The sequence below is a fragment of the Maylandia zebra genome, linkage group LG1, assembly GCF_041146795.1.
Source record: "Maylandia zebra isolate NMK-2024a linkage group LG1, Mzebra_GT3a, whole genome shotgun sequence".
NCBI lineage: Eukaryota > Metazoa > Chordata > Actinopteri > Cichliformes > Cichlidae > Maylandia > Maylandia zebra.
Window position 1 is genome coordinate 44,543,891 of NC_135167.1, and position 10,079 is coordinate 44,553,969.

The window sequence follows — 10,079 nt, forward strand, 5'->3', positions numbered from 1 at the left end:
CTCCCTCCCAGCCACAGTGAGACTGGGGCAGCCTGGCAGGATGTTGAAGCCTGGCTGCAGAGAGGATATGCCTACACTATTCATTTTAAACTGCTATATTTGATTTTTCTGACATTTATAGGTTACTGTTAGTGAATTTTAGATTTTCTGTAATAAATAAAATTGTCATCTTTTACTGATATCATTACTTAATTCATGTAATTGTATTTTATGTAAACAATTCAAACATTATACTGCAATGCAGGGCGTCAACTTTTAAATATCGCTCTACTTTCTTAAGTCATTCAAAAATATAGATATTACTTACTGTATTCAAAGATCTAGATCATGAATCATCACAGGACAATACACAGTATACTGGGTCATGGTAACTATGGTATGTCTTCATGACTCCAGAATGGAGACATCGATCTGACTGAGAAATGAAAATTAGGTCAAGCAGTGTGTTCTTCTCTGTGGTAGGGGCAGTGATGACCTGTGCGTATCCCCTAGACTCAAACAGCTCCAGGATTAGTTTGTTTGCACTGGATAAAACATTCTCATTAAAATCACCACAAACTATGATGGGATGACAGTCCATGATCTCCAATGAGTCTAATAGGCTTACCAGGTTTTTCAGGAATGGCCTCAGAGTGTAGTCTGGAGGTCTGTATACAACTGCAATCAGAGCACTGACTGGTGCTTCAACCTTTAAAGCCAGAAATTCAAGGTCAGTTACATTATGGATGTACTGTTTTTCATGCACTTGAATGTCACTTTTCACATAAACAGCAACTCCACCACCACTTCTGTTTGCCATCTGGGGAAAGTTTGTGTAGGACAGGTGTCTGTTGCGTTTGAACAAATTGTAATTTTCCAAGTGGAGACTCTCTGCGACAAAAGAGCCCCGCAGGTGTGTTTCTGTTAGGCACAAAACATCTGCTAGACACAATTCATGGTGACTTTTGATGTCATTAATGTGAGCTGGCAGTCCCTCTGTATTATGATGAACAATGGTGAAAACCTCTGACCTGCTCAGTGTTTGCCTCACGTGTAGAAGAGGCATCATGTCATCAAGGTTGGCTTGTCTCATGTTCTCAAGCGCTGCAGTGATTTCTGGGTTGGTGAATATTTTTTTCTCCTCCATATCAAGAAGATACAGTCCACTGAGAGACGTCACTCTACTGACAGCTACGTAGGCCATGCCGGGCTCAAAAATGCTCTTAAGAGAGACAACAGCTGATGTAGTTGTCATACCCTGTACCTTATGTATTGTACATGCAAAGGCCAGCTTCACTGGGAACTGTCTTCGTACCACTCCTTTCTGCTTCAGATTCTCCTCTGCTCTCTCAATGTACACCATATCGTCTGCTGGTGTGCGGTTATTCTTTCCAGATGTCTCATTATCCATTTTAAGTCCAAGCTTGATGATGTGTTGGTCATTTTCAGAGTAAACTACTCTAAGTAGTATTCCAAAAGCTCCATTAACCAAACCATTTTGTATGTCAATGTTTCTGGTGAGCATGACACGAGCTCCTTCTGCAACTTTCAGTGTGTCTGGTAACTCGTTTTTACCTCCTTTCAATGGTCTGTCTTGAAGTGCCATTCTGCCAGTTCTAGGATCTTTTCTATAATCATCTGCATGGATGTCAATGATATGAGTGTGGAGCAGAGCCAGTGTTGAAGAGTTGTGTGCATCCACTTCTTTATTAGTTGCAAAAATGTGCAATGCATCAGTCGGACAATGGGCTGGTTCAGTTATGGCCTGTAACAACAAATTTCTATCTGCTTCGCAAAGCTCATCCAACTTTCCTTTTACACGAATTCTGTTCAGCATCTCAGCAAAGACAACATCATCTTTCTGACGCATAATCTCAGTCAGAGTGATCATCTGAAAATGCTCCCGCCACAGGTCGATCTCAGACGGGTCGTGCACACAGAGAGGTTTAGACTGTCGCACTGGGGGTAGCTGATAGAAGTCTCCGACAGCAATGACTGACATGCCTCCAAAGGGTCTCCGAGTCCCTTTGATCTGTTTGAGTCTTGCATCTACATATGCAAACAGATGTCTTGACACCATAGACACTTCGTCAATGACGATTATTTCAGCATTCAAAAGTTCTGATCTGACTTCATCCAGCTGATTGCCAAGTCCCTGAATGGGAGGTTTTAAGCTTCTAGGCAGCTTGAGAAGAGAATGCAGTGTTGTTCCAGAAATGTTAAAAGCTGCAGTCCCAGTGAAAGCAGTTAACAGGACGGTGGGTTTTGATATGTCAACGTCGTCTGCATATCTGGGCACTTTGCTCAGTATCTTAGATGCTTCTGAGTAGATGCATTTGATAAGATGTGATTTTCCTGTTCCAGCACCACCATTAATATAAAAGAAAAACTGCTCTGGATTTAGAGCACAGACTCTTTTAATGCACCAGTCTCTAACTGCATAAAATATGCAGGCTTGCTTCTTGTTCAGATTCTGAAACATCTGACGTAACAATGTGGGATCAATAGCAGGGGGTTCCCTGATGGCTCTGACTTCTGTTGAAGCATCAGCCTGACGGCTGTAGTCGGGCACATCTTCCTGTTCATTTTCATTGTCTCGCTCTCTTTCTTGTTCGACAAGTGGCAACCTTACGAGATCTGATTCAGGTGCCAGATTACACCATTCGTCAGTCACACCTCTGTTCTGCTCATATTCCTCAACAGCGCTCTCGATCTCCTCACTGTTTTTCTCATATTTTTCTCTGTTTCTTTTGACAATGTGTTGCACGTACTCAAGATGGTCAGTACCTGGTAGCTGTACACAGCCAGCACCATAGAAAGCCTGATAGGTTGGCAACGATGGTGTTTTCAGTTCGTGGTCTGAACGATGAGGAAGGTACAGTTTAAGCAGTCTTCCGTAATATTGCTCTGGATGTTTTTCTTGTGAGCAGCGGTGAAATCTGATGATAGCAGGCTTATTGTTTTTGCGCCTTTGCACAAACCCCATCTCATTGAGAAGGGGCAAAACATCTTTACCTTTTTTCTGTTGGCCATAGACAATCCTGCAAGTAGCAGCAAAGTCTGCCATGCACATCTCCTCATACTCTGGTGTTTCAGGTCTGGCTTTGTATTTGTCATTCAAAGATGTCATCCAAACATTGGAAGACTCAGGTGTTGTGTTGTCCAGAACTGACAGGGGACGACTCATTTTCACAGGATTATCATCAGTTGGAATGAATATTACAGCACGTGAACATTGCTTCATGTGAAGACCACATGCACGAGCAACACACTCCTGTGCACTGATCTCTCGCTTCTTTGAATATGCCTGCATGACGGCTCTCATTTCATCGCACTCATTTACACTGTCCTTATGGGAGTTCTCAATGACAGTTTTCAGGTACTCAGATAGCCCGCCCTCTTTTTTTGATATATATTTCATTAAATAATTTGCAGCACCAAAAGCATCTAAAACAAAGCTTATGTCGATATTACTGTTCCAGGCTTCAAGCAGATGTGGATTATAGCCGTTTATCCAAGAGTCTTTTGGATCACGCTTTAGTATGATCGTACTCCTCATGTTCATTTTATTCAGGTATCTCTCATATTCTGCATGTGTCAACTTGCATCTTTCCAAGAGCTGCTCTAAACTCATGGAAGCAGTTTCAGGTTCATTCAGCAGCTGGTTCAGTGGTCTGAGCTTGTTCTTTGCCGTTTCTACTTCCAGTGCATCATCCTCACTGGGTCTTGTGATCATTGTCTCATTGCAGGGTGGTTTGGGAAAACCAAAACGGCACCCGGAGCTTAAACTCCTAAAGCACGTCTTTGTGTGGTTCTTACTGTGTTTTTGCACTTCTGTTACTTTTTTGTACAGTTCAGGTTGTTTATGTGGATCAGGCAGCTGAGCTGTGATGTATTTGTTTATAAAATCAAGAACAGTTTGCTCATCATCCTCCTCAAACACAGGAGCACCTTCTACCCACAGGAGGCAGTGTATGTGTGGGCTTCCTCTGTGCTGAAACTCAACTCTGTAAAAGTAGTCAATGACTTTGCCAAGTGGCTCTGCAGGAGATAAGAGTAAATCTCTGAATAATGCTTCAACTCTCTTGTCAAACATGCGCATTGTTGTGACAGGATTGCTTCTCAGGATGTCACACTTTGCTGACCAGTCGAGTCCTTCAAAATTCACTTGTTCACCTTGCTGCCTTGTTATTGCCTCGATCACTTCAGGCCAGCGCATTTCAGCAGCTGAAAATGTGCAAAAGAACGTGGGAGTTCCCAACTGTCTGATCATGGCAAAAAGATCTCTTGTTGTTTTCTCCCAATAGGCTGGGGTTCCTCTCAGAGGCTGCATGAATCTCACTGCATCTTTATTTCGCACCAGTTTCTCCACCTCATGTTTATCTTGTAACATGCCTGAGGTTATTTTTCTACCATCTCTGGTCAGAGGCTTTGCCTTCCTTAACTGTACTGTCATGCTGGATGTAGCCAAGTGTATTTCAGTCACAAACTGTGCAAAGAATAAATAGTTTGTGTCTTTGGCAAAACGATCATCAATGCAGAAAAGTCTTGATTTGAAATACCCACTGGGGGATACTTTGATCAGCCTTCTTTCATCAAGTGTGTTTTGGCCTGTAGGAAACTGCACAGGGAAGGCCATGGCCTCCAGTTTAGGTGTTTTGAAAAAACTTATTGGATTGTTTCTCTCTGCAGGAGCAACAGAGTAGATTCCTTCACTGAAACATAATATCTCCTCAGCCACATCAGGGGGCTGCAAACAGGACTCGAGTGCAAAACCACCATTAGTCAGTCCATCTGCTTGCTCTGAATCATCTCTCATCTGTTCATGCGATTGTTCACCATCACAGGGTAACATGTCAATGTCCTGTTCATTTATATTTTGTGCTTCACTCAGTGCATTTTTCTCACAGCTGTCAATTTCCATTAAATCAGCCTCATCATAATCGTCCTCATTCATGTTTTCATCATCATCATCCTCATCATCTTCATCAGGAAGAGTTGGATCACACAGCTCAGCATCATCTCTGATGCTCACATCCTTATACTGTGGATGAATCTGCTTGAGTTTATGCAGTGCTTGCACAAGTTTAGACCAGCTTACAGTCTGAAACAGCTGATGACCTTTGTAAGACAAGCGTCTCTTCAATTTTACTCTGATCACCTGAGAATTAATTCTCAGTCGAGGTAGTGTTTCAACAGTTTCCTGTACCTCTGATGGGACACAGACCACATTTCCTCTAATTGCTCTTTGTCTGCCTTTGGGAAGAGGAATGATCTTGGCAAATGGTATGCACTTGGCTATGAGATGTCTCTCCAGTATGTTGAGATCAGAAAGTTCAGCTGGAATATCAGCAAGATCCAACTTATTGGCAACAGCAAGTGCTGGCATGGATCCATTTTTAAGATGATCGTGGCAGGTGTGACATATCCACTCTCTCTTTCTCTCATCAGGCACTTTGCACTGCTCATTTCTGCAGTTTTCATCACAAACATGAACAAACTTTCCTGTCAAACATGTTGCAACTACATGTGGGTTTTTGACATACTTTGACCTTGTGCAGGGTCGCACTTGGTTTGGAAATGAAGCCTTGAAGCATACAGTACATGGGTATGATGGTCCAGCTTTGATTTGTGATTTGAACACAGATATGGCCTCGTTGATCACACTGTTGTCACTCTCTTGGGTTTGTCTGTTCACCCATCTGTATTTCCTTTTTATTTTCATTGCACATCTCATGTTGTGCATAATCCTGAATGCAAGATTACTTTGATACCTGTCTCGCATTAGTTGTTTCATTAGTTGTCTGTGTCTTACTCTGAATGCATTGTCACGTGCATAACGCTGAGTCACTCGAGATCTCTGTCTCTCTCTGAATTCAGGGTTTTCTTGATACCTTTTAGTTATATAGTTTTTTTGTTTTTGTCTAAAGTCAGCATTGTCACAGTAGCGTCTTTTAATATATTGTTGTTGTTTCTTTCTGAATTCATCGTTCTCACAGTAGCGTCTTTTAATATATTGTTGTTGTTTCTTTCTGAATTCATCGTTCTCACAGTAGCGTCTTTTAATATATTGTTGTTGTTTCTTTCTGAATTCATCGTTCTCACAGTAGCGTCTTTTAATATATTGTTGTTGTTTCTTTCTGAATTCATCGTTCTCACAGTAGCGTCTTTTAATATATTGTTGTTGTTTCTTTCTAACTGTAGCATTCTCAGAAAAACGTTTTTTAACATATTGTTTTTGTTTCTTTCTGAATTCATCATTTTCACAGTAACGTCTTTTCATATACTGTTGTTGTTTTTGTTTAACTTCAGGATTGTTTTTATATGCCTCGCTTGCGCAAGATTTTTTCTTTTCTTTGTAATCTTTATTTGAAGCATACTTTTGTTGTTCTCTCCTTTTTTGGTTTTCTTTTCTCTGATTTCTGGGTTTCTCTGATGCCATTAATCTTCTTTTCATTTTGTGCCTTTGTTGTTTATTAACTTTTTTCAGTTTTTGTAAAACTATATCAGAAAGGTCACAGGCAGCAACATTTGTTATGGCAGCATTTGATTGACATGAAAAAGCATCACTTGATGGAAGGAAACTTAATTCACTGCATAGTTCTTCAGTTGGTATATTAGGAGGTTCATTCTGATCTTCATATGATGTGAACTGAGTCACGTGAACTTCTTTTTGTTTCACCGGTGGCGTACAAATGGACATTTGACAAAAGATGTTCTCAGTCAGATCAGTCGTTGTGTTTCTCCTTGGAGTAGAGGAGTTTGCTTCATCAACAGTTGTATCAGAGTGAGTAGATGCCACAGCAGTGGCAGCTGTTGGTCTGCAGACTGTGTCTGTGATAGTATCACTCAGGTTGACTGTGCTCATACTGTAGAACTGCACAGGCTTCAGTTCATAGTTACAAGAGGGTGATATCTCCATCATTTCATAAGAATCTTGGATCCTCTTAATCATGTCACTGAGGAGTGTGAATTTCAGCATCACAGCTGTACCACGATTACGTGACTGTAGTAATAGAGGAAGACCACTGGGTGTTCTGGAGTGTGGATCAAAGAAACCATATTTGCCTGATGTGGATCTGAACACTGCGATACACAATCCACTCATAATCAATAAGGCATACTGCACATCTGACAACAGGCAGCTCAGTCCTGCTTCTAAGCTGAGAAAGGTATCTACTGCTTCCTCTGGAGGTTCTTCAAATGTCCCATACCGGGAAGGCTGTGTCATGTCGACATCATACATAGACCAGCGAGCATCAACTTTGTCTGGCAGCTCATCGGTTGCCAAATGAATATTTTTAGGAAATCTTTTCTTGGCCTCTTTGTACATCACATCACCTTTATCCAAGACCAGATTAAGGTCAGCTGTAGTCATGTTTTCATTCTCATGAAGGAAAGCAAGAAATGTGAGTGAGTTACATGTGCACTGCTTGTTTCTGGAGTCTCCATATTTAGGATGAGCCTGGCTGCGAGATGCACAGACATGTATAACAGAGGGCTGGTTTTCAAGGTTCACTCTTTCTGCATGAGATGGTCCTGCCACATCACTGTGACAGCCTCTTTTCAAAAAGTCAGCATAACCCACCTGTGGGGCACTTGACACCTCATGTTGTTCATTAACTTTATGCTGCAGTCCACTCTTTACAGCATCAGCATAAGATACCTGTTGTACATGTGCAGGAACATGTTGACCTGCCTGTTTGACACTGTCAGAATTGGTCTTTGTAGACACACTGTCTTCTGCAGAGCTCTGAGGAAAATCAAACTCAGCTTGTTCACATGTTGGTACTTTGTGAAACTCATGAAACTTTTTCCAGCGTTGTTTTGCAGCTTGTGACTTTTTCTGCTTCCTTGGCATTTTCACACACCTGCAAGTGTTTCTTAGTCTTTAGAAAATATGTTCACAAGATAAGAGTGGCACACACCAGGAGATGTTGTCTTTGTTTTTATATTTCAGTTTTTATTTGTCTTAAACAGTTGTCTTTCGTTTGACAGTTTGTTCTTCAGTTGAGAGAATATTATGCACTCTCTTTATTGGCTTGGCATTTTTCAGCAGCAAGCCAAGAGTGAAAAACAGGTAGAGAGAAAATTTAGAAGAGAGAACAGGCAGAGCAGGAGAGACACGGCTGGGAAATCACAATCAAACCGTGAATTAGTTTTCTTTGTTCAGTTTGTTCTCAGGTAGAGGCAATATATGCACTCTTTATTGCTTTAATGGCTTGGCGTTTTTCAGCAGCAAGCCAAGAGTGAAAAACAGGTAGAGAGAAAATTTAGCAGTGAGAACAGACAGAGCAGGAGAGACACGGCTTTAAATCAAACCGCAGATTTTTCTTTGTTTGTTCAGTTTGTTCATAGGTTGAGGCAAAATATGCACTCTTTATTGCTTTGTTGGCTTGGCGTTTTTCAGCAGCAAGCCAAGAGTGAAAAACAGGTAGAGAGAAAATTTAGCAGAGAGAACAGACAGAGCAGGAAAGACACGGCTTTAAATCAAACCGCAAAAGGATTGTTGGTTTGGCAAAATTTCTCACAAACCACAGAGTGAAATACAGATGGAAAGAAGGCAGAGACAATAGGTGGAGCAGGACAGAGGATAGAGGGGTTGGGGGGTTGGGATGTGAGAGAGAAGACTGGAGATCTGGTCCTTGTTCTTCTTCTTCTACACACTCTGAACAAAAAACAAGAAAAAAAAATAATTTTATTAAAATTATATCACATGGTAATTGTATGAACTAAATGTGACTACTGCAAAAGGACAAAACAAATATTCAAGCTAAACTGTTGTCGGCTGCCATGTGCAAAAAGTTGCATAATTGGGCACTTTTTAAAAGAATAAATATTTAATTAAATTCAGCAATAATATTTTTAAATACAAATATGATTGAGTGAATCATTAATTAATCACATGTAGTGTGACTACAAAAATGTACGAAAAAAATATTTTAGCCCAATTGTTAAGCTGCACTTATGTGTATTTATTATAAAATTGTGTTTAAAAGGTCTAGCACAAAGTTTGAACCCATCACTTTACAGCTTATATTAGTCATATAATTTTTTTATTTTGGTCTACTTCTCTTACAGTATGTGCACACCTACCAGGCAAAGCACAGTGTCAGTCAGGTTCCTGAAAGAAACGAGAAATAATACGTTAGTTGTCTGTACAGTGTTATCAGACTAACAGAAATACAAAGCCCACACGACATGATACACTGAACTTCTAGTCAGCAGGGTAATTATAGAGTAATATAGCACACCAACTGATACAGCAGTCATTTTACAATTCAAACTAGTTAACTGAAGTATTGCCACTTATGTAAGGCTACTGTTAGACTGTTACTAGCCTTAGCATTGCTGCTAGCGCTAGCATTCCGGCTAGCATTAGCACTTCAGTTAGTGTTAGCATTGCAGCTAGCGTTAGCATTGCAGCTAGCGTTAGCATTGCAGCTAGCGTTAGCAATGCTGCTAGCGCTAGCAATGCTGCTAGCGCTAGCACTCTTACTGTTAAAACTGAGCCACAATGGCAATAATAAAGCTAATTTCTTACTTTTGTCTCACTGACCGGCAAGAAATATCACAGGAATATTATTTTTGTCAGTTAACATAGGATTACAAAAAACGTACGGAATAGATAAAATATAATAATAATAATAATAATAAAGATTTGAATAACAATACTGTGAATGCTTTTCAAGCATTCACACTAATAAAGATTCGAATAACAATACTGTGAATGCTTTTCAAGCATTCACACTAATAACTAGAAAAATTTGCATTTCCTGCGAAAATGCAGTGTGGATGCTTAAAGCTGAAGCTGTATGCAAAAAGTAGCTGAAAAAGCTGAAAAGTTGCAGAAATTGTAAAAACTTTGCAGAAGCAAAAGAAGTTTGCTAAAATGGAATAACTTAGCAGAACTGCAATATCTTAGAGGAAACATAATACTTGGCAGAGATACAATAGCATAGCAGAATTTAGCAGAAATATTGTAACTTACCAGAAACATGATAACTTCTCAAAAATACAAGAATTTAGGAGAAATAGTATAAGATAACAGAAAGAATATATTTAGCCAAAAATACTTAAACATTACAGAAACACTATGA

At 40.2% G+C, this 10,079-nt stretch overlaps 2 protein-coding genes across 2 annotated transcripts; both read right to left on the reverse strand.

Annotated features, from left to right (window-relative positions):
• Window positions 1-618: 618 nt before the first annotated feature.
• Window positions 619-4,128, reverse strand: LOC143419782 (uncharacterized). The gene is made up of 2 exons (XM_076887240.1): window positions 1,011-4,128; window positions 619-688 (listed from the first exon to the last, which is right to left on the reverse strand). The coding sequence occupies exons 1-2, from the start codon at window positions 4,079-4,081 to the stop codon at window positions 664-666; spliced, it is 3,096 nt and encodes a 1,031-aa protein (XP_076743355.1). The 5' UTR covers window positions 4,082-4,128; the 3' UTR covers window positions 619-663.
• A 1,187-nt stretch (window positions 4,129-5,315) lies between these two features.
• LOC143419878 (uncharacterized) lies at window positions 5,316-9,550 on the reverse strand. The gene is made up of 3 exons (XM_076887646.1): window positions 9,076-9,550; window positions 6,360-8,647; window positions 5,316-5,319 (listed from the first exon to the last, which is right to left on the reverse strand). The coding sequence occupies exons 2-3, from the start codon at window positions 7,838-7,840 to the stop codon at window positions 5,316-5,318; spliced, it is 1,485 nt and encodes a 494-aa protein (XP_076743761.1). The 5' UTR covers window positions 7,841-8,647; window positions 9,076-9,550.
• Between the last annotated feature and the right edge of the window lie 529 nt (window positions 9,551-10,079).

Bases quoted from the DNA above. Each gene is read 5' to 3' on its own strand.
- LOC143419782 (XM_076887240.1), bottom strand. From the start codon at position 4,081: ATGCGCATGTTTGACAAGAGAGTTGAAGCATTATTCAGAGATTTACTC. The intron at 689-1,010 runs GTCAGAGGTTTT...CTGGCTTTAAAG, and splicing joins GTGAGGCAAACACTGAGCAG to GTTGAAGCACCAGTCAGTGC.
- LOC143419878 (XM_076887646.1), bottom strand. From the start codon at position 7,840: ATGCCAAGGAAGCAGAAAAAGTCACAAGCTGCAAAACAACGCTGGAAA.